Genomic DNA, 23,375 nt, shown 5'->3' with positions numbered 1-23,375 from the left:
GTTCCAAACACCTGAGCAAAGCTGGTTGTACAATATTTTTTGTTTGAATTGAACTGAACCATGTAACATTAATTAATTAATTGTATGTTAATACATTTAGTTGTATCACAATTTTAGTTTGGATATAAACTAATGAATGTGCATAATGTGTTTTCTGTGAACTATCACCATCCACTGCGCATGCGTGTTCTGTATAAAGTAATTTCAAAGATGGCTTCTTCCATGGGTGGAATGTTTCCCGGCCAACAACCGACTGGTCCTCACCCTGTCGGAGGTACTGGGGGGCCGGGACAGCCGGGTTTACTGCCCGGTCCACCAGGAGGACGAGTTCAGGGAAATAACACTTTGGTGGATGATCTAGAGGCATCTTTCGAGGTACTGTACAGTAACGTAAATCTAGGGGGCGGCTGCTAGTGTTAGCAAGGCTAACTACGACTACCGTAGTCGGGAACATCACATCCTAGCAACTAGACTAGGCTAGCTGCTGTAGCTCGATTGTTGATCTCTTGCTACGTAATTCTAGCTAAGTTGATCCGGCTAGGTCGCTTACTTGGTTTATCGGAAAATTGTTATGAACTGCGACTGAAGCTCGTATCTAATCACAAGATGAACAAATGAAATGTAGCTGATGTAGTAGTAGCTACTGTAATAGCATTAATGCACTCTTCATTGTGCCGTTGTTGTCATGCTTGGAATGATGCTGTATTAATTTAATCCTCAATCACACTTGTATGAATAGATATAGGTAACGTTATATAACTCAGTTCTAATGCGTTTGACTACAGAGTTCGCAGGTTGCCCATTTTTGCCCTTTTAAACAATGTTTGTAAAAAGGAATTTACAAATACTATTTTATTTGCAGGCCTGCTTTGCCTCCCTCGTCAGTCAAGACTACGTTAACGGGACCGACCAGGAGGAGATAAGAACGGGTACGTTCACAGCACTTGGCTTTGAGCCGCGGGGACTTTATGTGACCTACGACAATGCAAGTGTGATGTTTCCATAGGGGTTGACCAATGTATCCAGAAGTTTCTGGACGTTGCCAGGCAGACAGAATGTTTCTTCCTTCAGAAAAGACTACAGTTGTCTGTCCAGAGGCCTGAACAGGTTGTCAAAGAGGTAAACCAAGGATGCTGTCTAATAATATATAACCGCATGATACTCCGATACTAATACTATACACTTTGCTGTACTACTACAGTGTCTATAAACAAGACTTTATCTTTCTCTCCCCCAATAGGATGTATCTGAGTTGCGGAACGAGCTGCAGAGGAAGGAGCTGTTGGTTCAGAAACACCTATCCAAGCTGCACCACTGGCAGCAGGTGCTGGAGGATGTGAGCGTTCAGCACCGCAAACCCACCGACTTGCCTCCCCCAGGCCCACTAGCCTTCCTGGAGCAGGCCTCTGCCAGCCTCCCTCCGGCTCCCATGAAGCCCAACTAACACACACACACATTCATCTAGACAGCGTGGACACCATCAGCTTGAACCTTCTCCACAGTGGTTCAGAAGTTCAGATCTGAAAACAGCAAATTTACTCAATAGTTCATATTACTATGTACATTCTTAACTGTTTCCCTTTGAGTTGTGTATATATTTCCAGTGGGATAACTAGGCCTATATTTCTTTTGTATTGAGAATAAATGGGATGTGCCATTTGTATATTGTATTTGTTTTGTGTTACGACAAATAACACTGGAACGTGAAAAGGAATACTTTCTCAATCGAAGAAATACAATCTTCCCAACATTCCCTGGTATATTATGCTAGTAATGTATTGCCTAATATTCCAGCATTTATTTTAATCTAATTACTTTATAATTGCATTAAATTAATTGTATCAACAGCAGGGAAAACGACTGCATTTGAGTTATTATAGCGGATGATATGCACAATGGGATGAAAAGCGGCTGAAGTCATGTTGATTCCAATGCTGCAGCAGTCTTCCACAGCTAGAGGGAGACAGTGCCTTTCTTGCCAAGGCCCTTGGTAGATTTGAGAAATGTCTGCCGACATATCCTTGTTTGTGCATTTTAATCAGCGACCGGAAAAATAACAGGTAACCCGTCTAAAGCCACCGTCCTTTTTCACACCTGGGAACAGAGTAGCTTGTTAGCGGTAACTCTGTGGTCAGCCTTCTTCGACCGACGTGCAAACATAAAACCAGCGGAATTGTAACGTAACGTGTGTTGGTGTGTCACCGCAGCGAATCTAGCCGTATGAGACACTGCTCTGAAGACGGCTGTTGTGCGTGTGCGCTGCATTGCCTTAAAAAATCGTTGTCGGGATTTGTTCGTGTAATCAAGAAATCCGCTTTGATATGGAATGGTGTACACCACTGGCCCCAGTTTTCAGTCACTGAAAAGCCCCGACAACATGGACATTCATCCGCTGTAAGTTTGTGTGAATGTGTTGGGCAGGTCAGTAACAGCAGCTGACAATAACATTGTGAATGATGATGCCGCATTGATAGAGCGCCGGGTTTGCCAATAACAAACCCACTTCCTGGTCAGCGTGTTTTGTCAAAGGCATATCCCTTCATTGTTATGGTACACAAGTAATATTGGGGGTGTTTGAGGGTTACATTTACAGTACGTGAGAAATGTTAGGCAAGTTATGCTGTGACATCTCGTGCATGGGTGCCGGGGCGTGCTTACGCGCGCGTGTGTGATGGTGTGAAATATTCATAGGGTAGGGTGCTGTTGTGTTCTCATTAATATTCTTATAATTTAGAGGACTGAATAATAAACTCTTCAGAACTACTGGCCCAGCTATTAGAGATAAAGTGTGTGTGTGTGTGTCTTAGATGTACCAAGCTGTGCACACACACAGTCCTGGATGGTAAGGAGGATGGGGGAGAGAAGCAGGGATCAGTCACTCTCAACCCTCGGCACATGAAGAAGGCCTTTAGGGTTATGAACGAACTACGCAGGTAACACACGCTCACCCACACACACGCACACACTTGTGACACATTCAACTCCTATCAGTCAAGCATCCCTGCTTTAATAAACACACTGAAGGGCACAATGTTAAAACATCTCAATCATTTGGATAAAGGGTTCCAACTGTGTCTGAACAACTCCTTGTTTTTCTTACATGACGTTTTCATGTGTAACACAATCTAAAGTTACCTGTTTAGATAACGAGAAGGACCAGCACAGGATGATTTAGGTTTATTAGTTTAATAAACTAACAATAAATAACAATAATAACTATCTTTTGCTCTCACCTCATTTCTTTATTAAACTCAACCTTTTCTCTATTCCTCTCTTTCCCTCTCTTTTAGTCAGAACCTTCTGTGTGACGTGACCATAGTAGCTGAGGACGTGGAGCTTGCTGCTCACAGAGTAGTGTTGGCTGCTGGAAGCCCCTACTTCCATGCCATGTTCACAGGTGTGTGTGTGTTTCTCAGCAATCAATGAAATAAGCACATGATATCCTATATTATACACTTTTATTCCAATCAAAGTGTGTGTGTGTGTGTGTGTGTGTGTTGCATGTGCGTTGTGTGTGTGTAGGCGAGATGGCAGAAAGCAGGGCGAAGCGCGTGCGGATAAAGGAGGTGGATGGTTGGACTCTTGGACTGCTGGTAGACTACATTTACACAGCCGAGATACAAGTCACAGAAGACAATGTACAGGTAAACATAGACAGCACACAGACACACACAGCAGTCAAAGTAAACAGTGAGTTTACTCATTGCCCACGCCTACTCATCACCTGTGTTAATGTATAGATAGCTTGGATCTCACTATATGTGTGCATATGTCAATTTTAACAATCATATTGTACTTTAGCTCACAGCAAACAAGGTTTGTTTGTGGGTACAGATTGTACTACGTACCACACATATGTATATACACCCTGGCTGCTTCTAACGTACATATCCATACACGTGATATCTATACCCTGCCTGTTGCGTTCTCAGGCGCTGCTGCCGGCGGCGGGTCTGCTCCAGCTGACGGAGGTCAGGAGGGCGTGCTGTGAGTTCCTCAGCTCCCAGCTCCACCCGTCCAACTGCCTGGGCATCAGGGCCTTTGCAGATCTGCATGCCTGCTGCCAGCTGCTCACCCAGGCCAACACTTATGCAGGTCGGTGTGTGTCTTTACTGAACTAGAAAACATATTGAGGTCAGAGAGTGTTTGCGTGTGTGTGGGAGGTGGGGGGGGTTCTGTTCTAAACCGGAAACTCACTCTGGTCAATGGGCGTGTGTGTGTAGTCGGAGTTGTGCGTGTGTGTGTGTACAAGGTCTAGACGGTGTTACAAGTAACGTATGAACAATTTCTGAGAAACCTTTGATTTCCCTCATTTCTGCTTTAAAGCATCTAATGTGTGTGTGTGTGTGTGTGTGTGTGGGGGGGGGGGGGGTTCTGTTCTAAATAGCAATCATATCTTGGTCAGAGGGTATGTGTAGGTGTCTGTGTCTGAGATTTGTGTATGTCAGAGCTCTCTGTGTATGTGTGGGAACTTGTCCAGGTCAGAAGGCATGTGTGTGTAGTTAAATTAGTGTTTTTTGTTGGTGTCCACAGTAATCTTCCCCAAAGCTGAACATCTGTCTGTCTGTTGTCTGTCCACAGAGCAACATTTTGCTGATGTGGTCGGGAGCGAGGAGTTCCTAAATCTGGGCATGGAGCAGGTTTCCAGCCTCATTGCTAGTGACAAACTCACCATCCCCTCAGAGGAGAAGGTACATACACAAATAGGGTTGCAATCAAGTTGATTATAATCAGAGACCTGTAGAAATACACTTTGTTTTGTGTGTGGTGAGTGTAGGTGTTTGAGGCGGTCATAGCCTGGGTAAACCATGACAAAGATGTTCGTCAGGAGCACCTGGCCCACCTCATGGAACACGTTCGCCTCCCCCTACTCTCTCGGGAATACCTGGTGCAGGTGTGTGTGTGTGCGCATGTATGTGTGCTAACATATCCACTTCAGAGGCAACCGGCTAACCCTCATTAGCAGCAATTAAAATGTTAAAGTTCTAATCCTTTAGCTGTTGACAAAGTGTTTCCTGATCCAGCCGCACATGCATCTGTGATTGGTGGTTGCAGCGCGTGGAGGAGGAGGCTCTTGTGAAGAACAGCAGTGCTTGTAAAGACTTCCTGATCGAGGCCATGAAATACCACCTGCTCCCGGCCGACCAGCGGGCCCTGATGAAGACTGCCCGCACACGCATGAGGACGCCTGCCTGCTGCCCCAAGGTAATGCCCTCACTGCTTCGGCATCTGCTAAGGCAGGGGTGGCCAACCCTGGTCCCCGAGAGCCGCTGTCCTGCATGTTTTAGATGTTTCCCTGCTCCAGTACACCTGATTCAAATGAATGGTCATTACCCGGCTTCCACAGAGCTTGGTAACAACCCATTCATTTGAAACAGGTGTGCTGGAGCAGGGAAACATCTAAAACAGCGGCTCTCGAGGACCAAAGTTGCCCACCCCTGTGCTAAGGGTTGTGCTTTGGTTATATTGTGGTTACAGTGTGGTAGTGATTTTGGTTATATTGGGGTTATGGTTAAACTGTAGTTGTGTTTCAGTTGTGTTTGTGTTGTGTTATGGTTGTGTTCTTCATGGGTTGTGTTGTAGGTGATGGTGGTGGTTGTGTTCTTCATGGGTTGTGTTGTAGGTGATGGTGGTGGTTGGGGGCCAGGCTCCCAAGGCCATCCGGAGCGTGGAGTGTTTTGACTTTAAGGAGCAGCGATGGTTCCAGTTAGCAGAGCTCCCCTCAAGGAGGTGCAGAGCAGGTAAGCTGTGTGTGTGTGCGTGTGTGTGTGCGTGCGCGTGTGTGCTTGTGTGTCTGTCTCTCCGAGCATTAATGTGCATATCTTTCTAACTTGCCTCTCCGTTCGCAGGAGTGGTTTGTGTGGGTGGGTGTGTGTACGCGGTAGGCGGTTTTAACGGCTCGCTGCGCGTGCGGACAGTGGACTGCTATGACCCGGTAACAGACCGTTGGACCTGTGTCAGCAGCATGCAGGACAGACGGTCGACGTTAGGGGCAGCTGTACTCAATGGACTACTTTATGCAGTGGGGGGTTTCGACGGCAGCACAGGTAAGCGTGTGTGTTAGTTTAAGTGATAATGATAGTGAAGATGCCTCTGGTGATTAGGGGCATAAAATCCTGCTTTGTGCATTCATGGATGTGTGTGGGTGAACACAGGTCTGTCCACTGTGGAAACGTATAATGCTAAGACCAACGAGTGGTTCCATGTGTTACCCATGAACACCAGGCGCAGCAGTGTGGGGGTGGGCGTGGTCAACGGTGAGTCTGCTTAACACCTATATGTGTGTGTGTGTGTGTACACGCAAACGTGTACATTTGGAACATATGACAATGCAATGTGCTCCTTTAGCAGACACTTTTATCCAAAGCGACATACAGAGGGGAATTCAAATGTCAACCTTACCTGCTCTACCACTGAGCTGTACCCTTCCCTGTGATGCGTACTCAGTTGGATGTGTTTGTGTGTTCCAGGCATCTTGTATGCAGTGGGAGGGTATGACGGTGCCACCAGACAGTGTCTGAGTACAGTAGAGGCCTACAACCCTAACAGCAACACCTGGAGCTACACCTCTGAGATGGGCACGAGACGCAGCGGAGCAGGTGTGTGTGTGTGTGTGTGTGTGTCTGAGACGAACAAGGTGCATTCTGATTCAAACACCTGTTGTGTTTAGCTTAGTTAGGAGGTGGTTCTTTTCATTTGTGTTCTATAAAACTGTGTGTGACAGGTGTTGGAGTGCTGAAGGGTCTCCTCTATGCAGCTGGAGGTCATGACGGCCCGTTGGTCAGGAAGAGCTGCGAGGTGTATGACCCCACCTCCAACAGCTGGAGACAGGTGGCAGACATGAACATGTGTCGACGCAACGCAGGTACACGCTCACACAAGGTTGTGCACACGCGCGCACACACACACACACACCCAAGGTCGTGCTCCACATAAATGTGTTATGTGTTAAACACTATTACCATTGTTGTGTTTGTGTGTGTTTGTTCCAGGTGTGTGTGCAGTTAACGACTTGCTGTATGTGGTTGGAGGTGACGATGGCAGCTGTAACCTGGCCTCAGTTGAGTTCTACAACCCCAGCTCTGACAAGTGGACACTACTGCCTTCCTGTATGAGTACGGGGCGGAGCTACGCAGGTACACACACACACACCCACACACAAGGAGAGAAGTTGGGGTGAAGGGTATAATACACAGATTGTTCTGATATGCTGCCATCTAGTGGACTGAGTCAGTTCTGATTCTTACTAATTACATTGTTACCAGAAATACACAAACATAACAAAACCCTCCATGTCTACTTAAACCAAAATCTCCCAAAACAATATGGATTACATTAATACCTACTTGTCTTAGGTCTGAAACTATGTGTTATCCGCATTATAAAAACCTGATGTGTGTGTGTGTGTGTGTGTGTGTGTGTGTGTGTGTGTGTGTGTGTGTGTGTGTGTGTGTGTGTGTGTGTGTGTGTGTGTGTGTGTGTGTGTGTGTGTGTGTGTGTGTTGACTGCTCCACAGGAGTGACGGTAATTGACAAGCCTTTATGACTGATCTGAGATCTGCAGCTGCTGTTTGAAGAGAGCGCGTCTCTCTGCAGAAACCTAACCAAGGGTCTGTCTGCACATCCACCTGAAGTTGCCTCCATAGGCACCAAGGATGTGGAGGAGGATGATGAAGATGACTGCACTTAAAGAACGGGAGGACGGTAGCGCTTTGGAACGGCTGAGTCAGACCGCGGTTGTGTTTTTTTAACGTTTTGGAAGCAGGATTCCAGTTTTGCTGGACGGAGGAGCTTCAGTTGCCTCTCGAAAGCCATTGCGACATCGCCGAGAAGTTACTCAAGGCCACTCAAGAAGTAACATTGTCTTAATGTTGCTGCAATGATTTGATGGGAGACTTTTGATCTTGTTCTTTTTAGAAGGACTGTTGATCATTTGCGCAGATTCTCTGCCACGTTCATTTCCATCCTCGCTATGGTGCGTGGAGGTGTGTGTGTGCACGTGCCTGTGTAAGTGTGTGTTTGCGTGCGTACATGTCCAAGTGTGAGCCCATGAGTCTGTGGTGACGACTTGTCTCACTCAGAGCTTGACACAGTGCTCTAACAGTGCTTAAAACATGGCTGACCTAAAACGGTCTCAAATGATACCCTATTCTCCAGTTAGATGCTTATTGTTTACCATAGATTTACAGTGTAAGGCTATCCCTAAGTAGCTCCCATCGGAAGTAGTGCACTTCATTGGTGAATAGGGTGCCATTTTGAAGCTAACACATTGTTTATAACAACTGTAACGGACGTGATTGTAGAAATTGTACATTTCAGGGGAGGAATGTGGAAGATAAACTTGACTGTTTTGAAAAGAAGAAAAAAAAGAAGTGATTTTAAGGAAAAGGTGCTTAGTGTCATGGTGCCAAAAGACAAGAAGGGAATGGGATTGGTGGATGTTTTTAACCCGTTGTGATGAGACTGTTGCTGAAACTGGCTGGTAGCACATACCATGGCTGAACTTCTGCATGGTCCGAACCTCCACCCTCTAACCTGACTCCTAACCACACTACATCTGTGTAGGGGTCTTGTTAACTACTACTGCACCCTGACCTGATATGAATGTTTCTATCTCTCTCTCTATTTATGTCAATTTATTTTGAACACTATCCATTTTTCTGTCTTTCTATCAATCTATCTTTGCTATCTTTCAGGAAAGTGACCAAACCTCTCCCTTTTTGTTCTCTCAAATGTATTTTGCTCTTTTCTTCTTTTGAATCCTCTGCTTTCTTTCTGCCTGACCCTTTTTTAAGTATTGCTAGTAGTACTGATGCCTCCGTCTCCAGTCCGTGTATCAAGGAATGTTGTGTAATGATCTTTGAAATTGTTTCATTACTTATTTTGTATTCTCATTAATAAATATGCTTCTTGTATTTATATCTAACATAAATGAATGTGGGTATATATTCGTTATTTGGCTCTGCTTCTACTTTTTATTGCAGATGGACAGCGTGGCAATTTGACAAAAAAGAGAAAAGAATACTAAACTTGCATTAGCAGTGCACCTATGATGTAATTAGTTGATTGTTTCTATAGTGAGGTGAAAGAATGAATAATTATGATGGACACACCTCAGTGACTCAAAGTTCAGCTGTACATGTCCCGTACCATCTCCTCTCCATAACTTACATTGCGCTCGGAGGTTATGAAAGCAACAACGCTTCTCTGATTGGACGTTGCTCAAGCAACTCTGCGTCTCACTATCATCACTCCATACAGTCGACCAATCATCGCGCTCGTTGTGCTATCTAACGTCAGTCTCCTTTCTCATCGGCCAATCATGATTCTGGATATTACTCTACTTCACTCGCTCGGCTTCCTCTTGCTCAGGTAAACGGGATAATTCAACTAAGGTGAGATATTTCCGCATAGTACTAACAGTAAGAGTTTTAAGCTTTAATTATTGTGCATGTTGGTTTAAAGACTTTAGAGTATGGGCAGATGGTGGAATGTGTGGTTTATGTAAGGTATGTGCGTCAGAATCTCCAATGGGAAAGAACATGATGTTCGCTGCATGATATGTTTATACTTGAGCCTGATGTCTAGTGATATTTAATCAAAAAATAGTCTGGAATGCACTTCCAAATTAGAGTTTGAAATCAAGTGTCATACATTTCAAATAACCAGTTCGAACTTACGACGTGTTTTATTTTTGTCTAATTGTCGCGGCTTTCTAATTTGTATAAAAGAGATCTGTTAAGCTTTACTCAATACATATAATTGTAATTATTTGAGTAGCCTGGACCTGAATAAAGTAATTGAATACACATTCTATTTGTTTGCGTTATATCCTTTTGTTTCACACAAAGCAAGATAGGCTCTTTCCTTCTCTTTAGGAGGACAGGGAGGAGGTGGGCATGTTTATGTATTAGTCCTGATTTCCATTCTCTTCCTGCTCCTTTTGGTCCCATCCTCTTCTCAGCCCCGGGCCCAGTACTCCCTGCAGCGTTCGTCATCATGGAGGTGAATGCCACAGCCGACATTTTGGGCTCTGCCTACCTCGCGGTGGAGTTTGTGGATGCAGCATTACCAGACAACCCTCTACAGCCCTCTTTCAAGTATGCTTGGACCTATATGATGGACAACTACACTAAGTTCCAGATTGCCACCTGGGGGTCGCTCATCGTCCACGAGTTCATCTACTTCTTTTTCTGCCTGCCTGGTTTCCTGTTCCAGTTCTTGCCCTTCATGCAGAAGTATAAGATCCAACCGGTTTGTGGGTGTGGGTGTGCGTGTGTGACTTGAATCTGAATTGAGCTGTTTTAGTTGCAGGTGGTTGAAGTGTTTAACAATATGTTTCTTTCTGTTTCTGTGTGTGCAGGATAAACCCGAGACCTGGGAAAAGCAGTGGAAGTGTTTTAAGATGTTGCTGTTTAACCACTTTTGTATCCAGCTGCCCATGATCTGTGGAACGTATCATTTCACTGAATACTTTGGCATCCCCTATGACTGGGACTCCATGCCACGCTGGTCAGTGGAACAGTCCGGCACACACACTTTCTAACACACATTTGCAAAAATGATAAACACTTTGACAATATTCTGCCGCAGATAACTTTTTATATGTCTCTCAACACACACACACTTCATCCTTATCCTTTACTCATATACTCCCCTATGTGTGTGTGTGTGTGTCCAGGTCCTACATGGTGGCTCAGTGTTTTGGATGTGCAGTGGTTGAGGACGCTTGGCATTACTTCCTCCACCGCCTCCTCCACCACCGTCGGATCTACAAATACATCCACAAGGTCCACCACGAGTTCACGGTGAACAACACACTCATGCGCACACACACACACTCGCCCGCATGCTGTCCCTGACACATACACACACTCACACTTTCCTCACACACACACACACACTCACCAGATCTATAAATGCATTCACAAGGTCCACCACAAGTTCATGTGTGTAACACAAGCACACACACTTGTACTGGCACAGACAGGCACACATTCTCTCTTTCTCTAGCACACATACACCTCAACGTGCATGACTAAGAGATCGCCCCCCCCCCCCCCCCCCCCCCCCTACAGGCTCCGTTTGGCATGCAGGCAGAGTACGCCCATCCTCTGGAGACTGTCATTCTGGGCTCAGGCTTCTTCATCGGAATCATGATCTTCTGTAACCACGTGCTCCTGCTATGGGCCTGGGTCGCAGTCCGGCTTCTGGAAACCATCGACGTGCACAGGTACACACACATACAAACACATACACACGCAGGCACACACACAGAATAGTATAGCCGAGGAACAATTTGTACCCATGAGGTTTTGTGACGCTGCCATGAGTGATGGGCTTTATGCACTATGTTGACCACTGGATGGCGACCAATCCACACAATTAGCTTCTGCATGTTAAACAGTAGGGCAAAGGAACATTTAAATTGACATTGTATTCATTTAGCAGATGATTTTGATCCTAAGCAACATACAAATACTCCAGATACAAGGGCATAGTTTTGGTGATGTTTCGGTGGTCAGAGTCAAAGAACTGTATGTGATCACAATGAGAGATAAAACACACCAGGTACCTACCAAGTACACTGCAACGATAAGGTCTGAACTACAGAGCAACAATTGCATCTTAAGTAGACAGGATCTGAAATGCAAATGCTGTATACATGTCAACTACATTAAGGCCTACTTGTAAATATTTGTACTTATGTTTGTAGTTTATATAACATTCATAGATGTTCTCTCTCTCTGCCCTGGTTATGCAGCGGGTATGACATCCCTCTGAACCCCCTCCACCTCATTCCATTTTATGCTGGCACTCGTTTCCATGACTTCCACCACATGAACTTTGTGGGGAACTACGCCTCCACCTTCACCTGGTGGGACAAGCTGTTCAGTACTGACAACCAGTACAACAAACACCTGCAGAAACACGAGGGCAAGAAGATGCAGTGAGACACACACACCTACCCACTGTACCTACCTACATACACACACACACACACACCTACCCACTGTACCTACCTACATACACACACACACACACAGACCTACCCACTGTACCTACCTACATACATACACACACACCTACCCACTGTAAATACATACAGACACACACACCCACCTACTGTACATACATACAGACACACACACCTACCTACTGTACCTACCTACATACACACACACACACCTACCTACTGTACATACATACAGACACACACGTGGGAGACAAACAAACATACAGTGACTATAGTAGGTGCTTCGGTTTTTAAGGGTTCTTCTCTAAATCAGTCTCAGTGCTTCTGAAGCACAAAGATTATCCTTGAATCAGAGGCACATACGTGCACACACACACACACACACACACACACTTTTACACAGCAAACACAAAAAGAGTTTCCTATTGGGAAACCCGGACTGAGCAGTGGATTGTATTACCAGTGGGGGTCAGGGTCAGAGAGGACGTGTCTCTGAACTGACCTGTGTGCCTTTCCTGAAGAGACAAGTATATTTTGGGGGGTTACTGTAGCTGAATAAATGAGAACAGTAACATTGTTGCTAAATTTTGTTTGGTTCTTCTTGAAACTATTTTATGTAACAGTTACTTCTAATGAAATACATCTGTGTTACCTCTAAGAAACTTCCTCTTTAAGAGATGTTTGATTATAGCACTTTGTAGCCCCCTACATGGTTTAATTTTGACTTGTATGTTTTATGTTATTACCTTATTATGTTAGAACTGGTGGTTTTGGAGACCATGTTCTATATGTTCCCTGATCCATGAATCTTTGGTACAAGCAAATTGTACATTTTTCATGACCTCTCCACAAATATGATCTTGAAATAAAAAATACATTCATGTTGCATTTCTTTTCTATTTAAGGTGAGTTACTTTCATCATACATTTACTCAAGGAATAGAATAAAATTTATTTCTAAGGTCTTTCAGCGGGAAATTACATTATTGCTATGTTGCTGAAATGCTATGTTGTCTCCAACAATGGTGTACTTTCTCCAGTTACTGTTGTACTGGATATTCAATCCGGTAAGTTCAATTCGGTATACAGAAAATGCCCAGTTCAGGCTGCAGAAGTGAGACGTCCTTTGTTAGTTAAACAATAAGGGGAAAACAATGACACTTCCGATGACAGGAAAAGGTAGATTCAGGTGTGCGACAATGGTGACGAAAATAGATTACAAATCATTATTTTTCCAGACACACCTATATTAAATATCTTTCATTTGATTTACATCAGAAAATAGGTGAGATGTTGAGAACTGTACTACACAATAGTGTCCATGGATGAATGTACTTAAATGTTGTGGTGATACTCTTCTGCTTTTCTCCAATGTAGCTTGGCCACGCCTCTCATGTCTGCCTTCCGCAGTCAGCGTCATTGCAATTTAGCGCGACGCGCACCAGAGAGGAGAGTGGAAGAGAGAGAGAGAGCTCAGGTGACGTACTGTACAGCAGCACATCCCGGAGCAAGATAGATAGTATTTATAGTCCAGAGCGAGGCAAGGGTGCAGAGATAAGGCTTGACACCAAGTCGCAGGACAGAGACGGACAGAGGAGAGAGGAGAAATAGCATACCAAAATGAAACCGGTCATTACACTAGTTTTATTCGGGACTCTGGTTGCCTTGGCAGCAGTTAACGGAGCCGATGATGGAGATATCTCGTTCGAGTATCATCGTTATGAGGAGCTACGGAAGGCTTTGGTGTCGGTGTGGCTGCAGTGTCCGTCCATCACGCGCATCTACACCATCGGGGAGAGCTTCGAGGGCCGTGAACTGCTCGTTTTGGAGATGTCAGACAACCCTGGAACGCACGAGCCTGGTCAGTTGCGTCCCCCATTCCTCTTCCCCTCTCCAATTATCACAATAGCCCTTCACAGTCAATAACACACGCGTCACGCACAATTGCGCTAGCTGAATCACTCAGTGATCGAGCTGTATTTGATAGCTCGCAGGCGGTTAAGCATTTAAGACACAGAAACATTAATAATGCTTAAGTAATAATCGTTTCCCGAGAAATACGTGTATTTATGCCTTTCATAGTCCGGTGTGAAAAAGTCGCAGGCAGGTGTGTCATGTAGCCTAGTGCGTAAAAGGGCCGCATTGGATGCACAGTGTATCCTATCACCGATTTAAGGGTGTAGATTGTTGGAACAACCAGGCGACGCCGCCATTTTGCTGGATGAAGAGAATCTCAGTAAGCTTTCACTGAATCGTGATGCTGAGAACGGTGTTGACACGGCAAATGGAACCTGCCACAGGACACACCGTGAAATAGATAATAGAGAAGTGGTTTGGCAACGAACAAAAACACACAAAGACATAGTAAAAACAAAAAGGTTTCAATGGTAAACTCATTTGTCAATATCATTTGAAAAGAGTGTCTCATTTGACCTGTACACTAAATCATTTGAGCAGAAAGTGATATAAATGTTAATGTACAGTGTAGCCTTACTGTATAGTCCTATCAGTTAACCTGCATGAACATCAATGGGCCAGAGATGTATCAATGTTGGGCGTACCCTGCCCTGATTGACACATTTAGGCCAAGAGGGCGCTAGTGATGAGTAAAAGTATGCTTCTGTCTGTGGTTTAATGCAGGCCTATAGCCAACTGTAACCATAGACTATGCATGGGTTAGGTGTGACAATGGCACAGAGCACAGTCTCAGGTACAACATCAGGCTGTCCCATATGACTTCAACAGCCCACTGCGGCTCTATGGCTTCAGTAACCTAACTCTCTAAGGTGACTTGCTGACGTGAGTACCTCTACTGTATAATACATACTATATAAAACTTGAAGTACGTTCTCGTACTACACACACACACACACAACTGGTTCTGTTCTCTTACACTAGGCCTTATACATCCCAATTTCCTGATCTTGTTAGTAAGTAAATATACATATGCGTTTGTGTCCAACAACCATTTAGAGAAGGAAATAACTATCCCTGTATATATGTGTGTGCGTGTGTGTGTGTGTGAAGACTGTGTGCTTACATCATATGACAATGTGCACTTAACAGACCAGTAACATCAGAGCTGGGTAGAGCTGCAGTCAGTAACATCAGAGCTGGGTAGAGCTGCAGTCAGTAATATCAGAGCTGGGTAAAGCTGCAGTCAGGAACATCAGAGCTGGGTAGAGCTGCAGTCAGTTACATCAGAGCTGGGTAAAGCTGCAGTCAGTTACATCAGAGCTGGGTAAAGCTGCAGTCAGTAACATCAGAGCTGGGTAAAGCTGCAGTCAGTTACATCAGAGCTGGGTAAAGCTGCAGTCAGTAATATCAGAGCTGTGTAGAGCTGCAGTCAAGAACATCAGAGCTGGGTAGAGCTGCAGTCAAGAACATCAGAGCTGGGTAGAGCTACAACCAGAGTGAGTCATGGTAGCAGCAGGGAGCTTCTGATCATAACCAGATGAGTTTCCACAGCCCGGCCCCTGCTTGGTCTCCAGGGGCAACATACCGCCCATCAACCCCCCTCAGCCTCTCCTCCCACCTCCTTCACACACATAGAGGGAGAGAACAAGGTAGAACCTTTAGGTTTCAGACAGAACCATTATCAGCATTGGAAGGTTCTGTATTGAACCCTACAAGGGGCTTTTTCCAGCCTGGCCTGAAAGGTATTCTATTGGTAGGCTGTATGTCCTGCTTCCTCTATGGTCATCCAAAATGTTTTGTATATTGATCACCCTTTGTTCATATCCTCTGTCCAGGCTACAGCCTGCTACGTGAATAAATCGCCTCCAAGGTGTCAGAAGTTTAAGGTGAGGCCGAAATAGCGGTTGCCGTGACAACAGATCGGCTTAGCGGGCGGTGAGCCTCCCGGGAGTGCGCGATTGACCGGTTCGGACTGCGATCACCGGCGTCCTCTGAGCTTGTGCATCTGTCGGCTAACCGACCATCTGTCGCACGCTACCCGGCTAGCACGGGGTGTGTAAACACACTGATGAACTCCCCTGACTTAGTATAGACATGCTGGCACTGACTTCGTTAGGACTGAGGGAAAGGGTCTTTGTGATTGATTTCCAGGTCTGATATGCCTGTAGGTGGTGTTGACATTAAGTAGTGTGCTGGTTTCTGTAGGTGGAGTTGACACTAAGTAGTGTGTTGGTTTTTGTACGACAGAACATTCTGGGTTTATAAAGACCCAGTAAAAGAGTGGGAGTTTCCAGTGAATTTTGATGTTGTTTTCACATCTACCATCTCAGTTAATGTTAATGTGTGTGATTTAGCAGTAGATTATTTAATCAGACTGAATAGAAAGCTTCTAATCCTGCTTTTAGTACACATACATACGCCAACGCACTCATCCACATACACACACACACATCCAAACATGCACAGCAGTCTCTACATGTACAATACATGCAATGACCATGAAAGAGGGTTACAAATACTGCTGGTTCATATTCATACATGCTGAAGATCTAGGAAATACAATGACAGAGACGGAGAGAGGAGGAGATGGGAGAGAAAACAAAGAAGTGAAAAGTGTTTCATGATGTGTTGTTCCACTGTGAGCTGTTCTCCAGAGGAAGACGAAGAAAGAACATCTTATTGGTTACAAGATACAAGATCTCATACTGGATATGCACAGACACAGAGAGAAAAGAGAGTGGAATACAGAGGGGGGTAATTAGATAAGGAGACAGAGAAAGGGAGAATTGGACGGTACAAAAGTACAAAGAAAGAGAAAAAGAAGAGGAGAGAGATAAAAGGAGTATAGGAACAGAAGAACGGAGAGAAAAGGAGATGGGGAGAGAAGGGGATAGAGGAGTGAGATACAGGAACAGAGACAGTGAGACAGAGGAAGAGAAAGATGGAGAGAGAGAATCTCTAAGGTACCAGCCAGAGGTCATCTATTATACATCAGAGGAAAGCCAAGTCTTTCCTTCCTCCCTTTCCCCTCCTCCTCTACTCTCATCTTTCTCTCCTTTCCTCCATATGCAAATATATTGATTTTCTCCATCTCTTTCTCTCCTCTATTTTTCCCTCTATCTTCACTCTTTATCTCTTTCTCCTCTATCTACTCTCTTGCTCTTTTTCTCTCTTTATTTGTCCTCAATATTTTCAGTTGGGACTTGTAAGCTGTAAAGGCTGTGAGATTCTTATGCAGACTATTATTTCAGGCAACACAAAGTCGAAACTAAATATCTGAATTGAAACGTTCCACCACTGCTACTTGTTTATCCCTGCCTGCAATGTCCTTGCTGTTCCAACAAAAACATTGCTGACTTGTTGTTCCTTGTTGGGAGGGTTTAGATAGGTGCAGTTCTATGGATGTATGTGAAGCCCTCTGTGACATTGCTTGTGATAAGGGCTATGCAAATACATTTGATTTGATTCCCAAGAGAGCTTAGAGGGCTTTGTCTCTGTACTTATTCTGTCCCCTGATATATGGCTGGTTAAGGGGGCCATTTTGGATTCTGAGGCTGTGGCTGTTCCAATCAGTCTCTTGTGAAGTCATTTGTCTGGATGTGACTGTGTTCTCCTTAGGCAGGTGATTAGGTCAGACGGTGATAATGGTGTCTAAAGCTGCCTCAGAGCAAACAGTCGGTTTGTTTTTGAGTCACTGTAATGACGCACTACCTGTATGTTTGTGTGTGTGTCACCTGTCACCGTGACCATGACACAATGGAGACCACTAATGTGCTAGAGACATTTTGCGTGGTGCTCCACTGTTGCCACGGCAGCGTTCACATCAGAGGCGCCTGTATTGATCTACCCCATGTCCAACCGCCGTTGACTAATCAGAGTACAGGGGATGGGGGCTCCAAATGGGCTGAACTGCTCTGTGGCCTTACATAAACAGATTAATACAGACATGGATTATGCTTCTCTTGTCATTTGTTGTGTGTGTGTGTATGTGTGTGTGTAAAGGGGTATATAGAAGTGTGTATATAAGGGTGTCAAAGTGTTTATAATGATTAGTGAGGATTACGCCTCAGGACTGTTAGCATGGTTTTGTGTGTGTCTGTGTGTGTGTCTGTGTGTGTGTGTGTGTATGAATCAGTTTTAAACTTGAAATGTTTTATTGCGTTTTAAGAAGAAACACATGCTTGTATCCCATTATTCCCTCTACACACACACACGCGCACGCGTGCGCACACACAATTAGTCAGTTAAACATGTTGTGAAGAGAATAGGATACCTTGACATTGAACATCTGCAGAAGAGTTTATGCAATAACTAATATACTGTAACATCAAAGTGTGTGCGTGTGTGTGTGTATGGCTGACAGCTCTATCAGGTTTGTGAGGCGTGCGGTCTGTTTCCCTGTTAAAACCATTCAAGGAGATTTAATTGTATATAGTCTTGAAGTTGTTAGCAGCAGCAAAGAGAGAGGAACCAGACTCTAGCATTTAAAAATAACCTGCTTTCCAGATGTGTGTGTGTGTGTGCATGCATGCATGTGTCCCAAACATGAAAGCTTGCTGTGGTATTTTCAAAGATAGATCAAATGGTTTCAGAGATTTACATAAACATGCGATCCCGCTCCCACACACAAAGACGATTAGCGGTGAATGTGTTTGATATTAAAATATTCGTTTGTGAGAGAGAGTTTGGGATACTGAAAATAAAGATATAGGGAACAGGCAGCTGAATGGTCGAACTTTCTGGCGGAGTGTGTGTGTGATTTCTAGAAAGAGAATAAGAGAGTGAAGAATCGGCTAATTAGTATATGAAACAGATGGAACGTGGAGAGAGAGCAGGATGATTAAGAATACTTCAGAAGCTCTAAGACTTTTACATTTATTACACCATCTTGTTCTAGTCTGAAAAATATGAGCGTGTACCTACACTAAACACCCTTTCTATCATATACATGTTCTATTCTGTAAGATATATGTAGTCTATAGCCTATAGTGTTTTAGCCTATATACTAAAACACCCTTGAATTGTGTACAATTTGGTGTCAGTTTTTGTTGTGTACGTGTGTGTGATAGTGAAGGTAGTGCCAGTGATTGTTAACACCTTTGTCTCTGCCTGTGTACGTGTGGATGTGCTGTGTGTGTGTGTGTGCGTGTGTGCGTTTGTTCCTTTCCTTAGTAATCTCCATAGAAAATCCCAGTTCTTCATCACACTTAGGAAAGGAGAGCAGCTCTCACCAGTGATTGTGGCCTGAGATAGTTGCTAGTTGAGTGCTACTTCTCTCAGCTTCAGGAAGCAGCTCATGAATGAGAGCTGAGTGGTGATTGTGTGCATGTCTGTGGCTATTTAAGATGTTTAGAGAAACCTGGGAAAGATTTTGGGAGAGAAAAGAAGCAGGCCGTTAAGTGGGCTTTAGTTCACTCAGGCGCCATTGGCTCAGGTTGAACTGAATGACCTATGTGGAAAGACAATTTACACATAAAAAACAACTTTACAATAGGTTAGTGGGTGTTTATTTCTCATGGAGTAAGTGTGTCTCGTTTATATCTATCCCTGTCATTCTCTCTCTTTTCTCAATACAAAAAAAACACATTAGTATACAGCGTGTCATGCCTAACGTGTTTGTGTGTGTGGTATGTGTCTCTCTCCACAGGTGAGCCTGAGTTCAAGTACATTGGTAACATGCACGGCAATGAGGCCGTAGGCCGGGAGTTGATTGTGTACCTGGCAGAGTACCTGTGCAACCAGTACCAGCTGGGCAATGACACCATCATCGATCTCGTCCACAACACGCGCATTCACCTGATGCCCTCGATGAACCCTGACGGCTTTGAGAAGGCCGCCTCGCAGGTACACACACATGCTAGAGTACACTACACCACACACACATACAGTACATATGCACACAAGTACACTAGTGCATATACAGAAACGTACACTACAGCACACACACGCTCACTAATATATTAAAGCGCAAACAAATGCCGCTTAGGAAATGTTATGCAAACAAGATGTCTGGGGGTGTATTTTTAGGTTTGCAGACAACAGCTTATACTGTAGACTTCCTCTTAGCCCTGACCTTAGCCCATGTATCTCTCTCCTTCTATTTCTCTTTCTCTCTCATCTCTTGTCAGTGTTTACTCTCTCTCTCTCCTTTATTCTCAGCTTTTCTCTCTCTTTCTTGCATTGCAGTTTGCATTTCAACATGCAAATTAGTACAAATACTGATTATGTTCAGTGAACAGCTGCATTCACCTCTTCCCTCTCCTCCTCCCCTGCCGTGCAGCCGGGCGAGCTAAAGGACTGGTTCATGGGCCGCAGCAACGCCCAGGGGGTGGACCTGAATCGCAACTTCCCTGACCTCGACCGCATCATCTACATCAACGAGAAGGAGGGCGGAGCCAACAACCACCTGCTGCAGAACATGAAGAAGGCCGTGGATGAGAACGCCAAGGTGACGAGCAGCCTCCGTGCTCAACAGGCTCACACACTCACGTGCACACGCGCAATCAGAACCTGTGCATGAGCAGCGATGGGCCTGGGTTAACCTGTGTGCATCTCTGCCCGCTCTCTCAGCTGGCTCCAGAAACCAAAGCAGTGATCCACTGGATCATGGACATCCCCTTCGTCCTGTCTGCCAACCTGCACGGAGGAGACGTGGTGGCCAACTACCCCTACGACGAAACCCGCACTGGTACACACACACACACACAGGCACGCTCATACCTTATACACACGCGCACTTGTAGGTCCTATACGTACGCATGCCCACACAGGCACTTAGAGGTCGTATCCACACGCATACACCCATTCCCAGGTCCTATACACACATCCACACACTGACACACACACTCACTGCAGTCACAGACACACTCACTGACTTTCTCTCTCTCTCTCTCCCTCCCTGCATCCCCCGTTCTCTTCCTCCTTCAGGCTCCACCCACGAGTACAGCGCCAGTCCCGACGACGTGACGTTCAAGTCCCTGGCGCGGGCCTACTCCATGTTCAACCCCGTCATGTCGGACCCCCAGAGAGCACCCTGCCGCAAGAATGACGACGACTCCAGCTTCACCGAGGGCATCACCAACGGAGGGGCCTGGTACAGCGTGCCTGGGGGTTAGTCACACACACGCACACACATACACAGGCTGGCTAACAGATCTGTTTTGTGATTTGGTCCAGTCGTGAGTCGTTATGCAGTAACACCGCTTGCATACTGTACACATACATGCATAAACCCCCCCCCACACACACACACACACACACACACACACTCACAATGGTGGTGATTAAATGTTTCTCTGTCATAAATAGGCATGCAGGATTTCAACTACCTGAGCAGTAACTGTTTTGAGATCACTCTGGAGCTGAGCTGTGACAAGTTCCCAGCTGAGGACACTCTGAAAACCTACTGGGAGCAGAATCGCAACTCCCTGGTGAACTACATAGAGCAGGTACACAATACGTTCTTCATCACATGTTAGTGTATTTCTAACTACAAATGTTTAAATAACCAAAGTTACCAGCCAATGAATAACAAAATAAGACGGACAGTTCAGTAAGAAAGTGTGTGTGTGTGTTTATAGGTCCACCGTGGTGTAAAGGGCTTTGTGCGTGACCTTCAGGGGAACCCCATTTCTAACGCCTCCATCTCTGTGGAGGGCATTGACCATGACATCACCACAGGTACACATTTACATTTATTCATTTAGCAGACGCTTTTATCCAAAGCGACTTCCAAGAGAGAGCTTTACAAAGTGCATAGGTCACTGATAACAACAAGATAGCCCCACACATCCACCTAATCAACTTTGTTCCAACTTTTCACAAAGTCAAAACTACACATCAGTCACAATTACCTCACATACCAAAAAGGTAGCCAATGCTACCATCTCGTGGACAATTTGTGTATTACAACAGTCCTCAAAGGTCCGAGTTGTCACAGTATGCGGTATTTCTATGAGGCTTGTTAAATCAGGGCTTGCTGAATCATGGCTTAACATTAAGGTAAATTTGAGGTGGTAACTGTAAGTTATGAATTCACACAAGTATTTCATAAATGTACATATTTGTATAAGCCTTACATGCGATTTTAAGTGCTCTGATTCTTATTTTGTCAGTATCTGTAAGTATGTAGGGGTGTAGCTATGTGTGTTGAACTAAGATGGAAAGTGTTCTGGCTAAAACCAGGCTTAAGAGAGATGTTCTTAGTGATGTTATAATGTTAATGCAATTTCCATTTGCAACATAAGTCTTAAAACCTTTTCATCGATCTTTTTTACTTGTTGACTTATGTAGCCAAAGACGGTGATTACTGGCGCCTGTTGGCACCTGGAAACTACAAGATATCAGCCTCGGCTCCAGGTTATCTCACCATCATCAAGAAGGTGGCCGTTGCCTTCAGCCCAGCAGTCAGGGTAAGAATCCAATAATAGCATATATCCCCTACCGCCTACAGTAGGCCTACATAGCAATCAGGATGAATACTGTATGGGAACTAAACATAAGCATTACATTAATATATTAACTCACTTTTCCTTTCTTTGTCCCTCTATCTGACCCTCTAAATGTTCTTAATCTGTATTTTTGTCCTCCTCGTCCATCCATCCATTCCTCCCTCAGGTTGATTTTGAGCTGGAGTCCCTTGTGGAGAGGAAGGAGGAGGAAAAAGAGGAGCTGATGGACTGGTGGAAGATGATGTCAGAGACACTGAACTTCTAACTGTTCTCATTGGTTGATACGAACATCCATTTATCGGTGTAATATATTCTGCATTCTGTGTGTCTGCCTACCCATTGTAAAAAAATGTCTATATTTGTTTCTGCTTTGTTTGTAATCATTATTTAATGGGTTTTAATTGTTGTTATTGTGATGGGTTTACCCTGTACTGCCTGTTGGTTGACCTGAACACACAAACACCCACACGTGCACAAAACAGAATCTCCTGGCAGTCTGCACATGGGGGCGACAGCAAAATCATTATTAGTCTATTCCTATGATGTTGTGTTCTTTATCGTACATGTGATCAGTACCATGGCATCCATCTATATAGCCAATGAGTGATTGAGTATTTCATTATGTAAAGGCATTTTGACATATCTGTTTCTTCAGGCTTTAGTGCACTGCACACACACATTTATAGAGTATGGTTTTCCTACTAAGGTCTACACAGGGATCTGACACCCAATGTTAAGCAATGAAAGCATTCACTACAGCAAAGCTTGTAACATGTATGTTATAGATGTTAAGAGTTATGTTGGATTTATGTTTTTTTGAAACTGGATGCAAAACAAACTTGATTTTAGCACAAGAATAATGGTTATGTAATATATACTGTATTTAGGAATTAGGCATTGAAGGAGATAGCTGTTTTTGTAACACATAAAGACCAATACAAGGATGTATATCTACTCGTGTCTCTTCCCCCAAATATTCTGTTGAGCTCAATAGCTTCCCTCTATCCAAGTGGACTCTTAACACTTTCATTTG

At 44.5% G+C, this 23,375-nt stretch overlaps 4 protein-coding genes across 6 annotated transcripts; all 4 read left to right on the top strand.

Moving 5' to 3' along the window:
• The first annotated feature begins 71 nt into the window (after positions 1-71).
• On the top strand, positions 72-1,663 carry med28 (mediator complex subunit 28). The gene is made up of 4 exons (XM_062477389.1): positions 72-375; positions 863-929; positions 1,007-1,119; positions 1,241-1,663. The coding sequence occupies exons 1-4, from the start codon at positions 133-135 to the stop codon at positions 1,442-1,444; spliced, it is 627 nt and encodes a 208-aa protein (XP_062333373.1). The 5' UTR covers positions 72-132; the 3' UTR covers positions 1,445-1,663.
• Positions 1,664-2,004: 341 nt separating this feature from the next.
• klhl2 (kelch-like family member 2) lies at positions 2,005-8,984 on the top strand. Its single transcript, XM_062477327.1, has 15 exons — positions 2,005-2,394; positions 2,808-2,933; positions 3,291-3,397; positions 3,523-3,644; positions 3,933-4,095; positions 4,582-4,691; positions 4,778-4,894; positions 5,056-5,205; positions 5,624-5,741; positions 5,850-6,047; positions 6,156-6,257; positions 6,471-6,599; positions 6,725-6,865; positions 6,993-7,136; positions 7,517-8,984. The coding sequence occupies exons 1-15, from the start codon at positions 2,327-2,329 to the stop codon at positions 7,543-7,545; spliced, it is 1,824 nt and encodes a 607-aa protein (XP_062333311.1). The 5' UTR covers positions 2,005-2,326; the 3' UTR covers positions 7,546-8,984.
• A 307-nt stretch (positions 8,985-9,291) lies between these two features.
• On the top strand, positions 9,292-12,555 carry msmo1 (methylsterol monooxygenase 1). Of its 3 annotated transcripts, none has more exons than XR_009932103.1 (7): positions 9,292-9,394; positions 9,964-10,253; positions 10,363-10,511; positions 10,681-10,807; positions 11,078-11,232; positions 11,764-12,005; positions 12,150-12,555. XR_009932103.1 is itself a non-coding variant. In XM_062477370.1 (7 exons), the coding sequence occupies exons 2-6, from the start codon at positions 9,999-10,001 to the stop codon at positions 11,951-11,953; spliced, it is 876 nt and encodes a 291-aa protein (XP_062333354.1). In that variant the 5' UTR covers positions 9,292-9,394; positions 9,964-9,998; the 3' UTR covers positions 11,954-11,981; positions 12,023-12,555. The 3 variants fall into 3 exon arrangements, 2 of the variants coding, with proteins under 2 accessions (XP_062333354.1, XP_062333353.1); XM_062477370.1 differs by having other exon boundaries at positions 11,764-11,981; positions 12,023-12,555; XM_062477369.1 differs by having other exon boundaries at positions 11,764-12,555.
• Positions 12,556-13,421: 866 nt separating this feature from the next.
• On the top strand, positions 13,422-23,296 carry cpe (carboxypeptidase E). Its single transcript, XM_062477349.1, has 9 exons — positions 13,422-13,836; positions 19,540-19,736; positions 20,173-20,340; positions 20,463-20,580; positions 20,820-21,002; positions 21,201-21,340; positions 21,473-21,572; positions 22,185-22,303; positions 22,509-23,296. Exons 1-9 carry the CDS (start codon positions 13,596-13,598, stop codon positions 22,605-22,607), a joined length of 1,365 nt encoding a protein of 454 aa, XP_062333333.1. The 5' UTR covers positions 13,422-13,595; the 3' UTR covers positions 22,608-23,296.
• The last annotated feature ends 79 nt before the right edge of the window (positions 23,297-23,375 follow it).

Source organism: Osmerus eperlanus, chromosome 14 (genome assembly GCF_963692335.1).
Source record: "Osmerus eperlanus chromosome 14, fOsmEpe2.1, whole genome shotgun sequence".
In the NCBI taxonomy this organism is placed as follows: domain Eukaryota; kingdom Metazoa; phylum Chordata; class Actinopteri; order Osmeriformes; family Osmeridae; genus Osmerus; species Osmerus eperlanus.
Note: the sequence above shows the minus strand (reverse complement) of the source record. Positions and strands in the feature narration are given on the sequence as shown.

Bases quoted from the DNA above. Each gene is read 5' to 3' on its own strand.
- klhl2 (XM_062477327.1), top strand. From the start codon at position 2,327: ATGGTGTACACCACTGGCCCCAGTTTTCAGTCACTGAAAAGCCCCGAC. The intron at 4,895-5,055 runs GTGTGTGTGTGT...TGGTGGTTGCAG, and splicing joins CTCGGGAATACCTGGTGCAG to CGCGTGGAGGAGGAGGCTCT. The intron at 5,206-5,623 runs GTAATGCCCTCA...GTTGTGTTGTAG, and splicing joins CGCCTGCCTGCTGCCCCAAG to GTGATGGTGGTGGTTGGGGG.
- msmo1 (XM_062477370.1), top strand. From the start codon at position 9,999: ATGGAGGTGAATGCCACAGCCGACATTTTGGGCTCTGCCTACCTCGCG. The intron at 10,512-10,680 runs GTCAGTGGAACA...GTGTGTGTCCAG, and splicing joins TGGGACTCCATGCCACGCTG to GTCCTACATGGTGGCTCAGT. The intron at 11,233-11,763 runs GTACACACACAT...CTGGTTATGCAG, and splicing joins GAAACCATCGACGTGCACAG to CGGGTATGACATCCCTCTGA.
- med28 (XM_062477389.1), top strand. From the start codon at position 133: ATGAATGTGCATAATGTGTTTTCTGTGAACTATCACCATCCACTGCGC. The intron at 376-862 runs GTACTGTACAGT...TTTTATTTGCAG, and splicing joins ATCTAGAGGCATCTTTCGAG to GCCTGCTTTGCCTCCCTCGT. The intron at 1,120-1,240 runs GTAAACCAAGGA...CTCCCCCAATAG, and splicing joins CTGAACAGGTTGTCAAAGAG to GATGTATCTGAGTTGCGGAA.
- cpe (XM_062477349.1), top strand. From the start codon at position 13,596: ATGAAACCGGTCATTACACTAGTTTTATTCGGGACTCTGGTTGCCTTG. The intron at 13,837-19,539 runs GTCAGTTGCGTC...CTCTCTCCACAG, and splicing joins CCCTGGAACGCACGAGCCTG to GTGAGCCTGAGTTCAAGTAC. The intron at 21,573-22,184 runs GTACACATTTAC...TGACTTATGTAG, and splicing joins TGACCATGACATCACCACAG to CCAAAGACGGTGATTACTGG.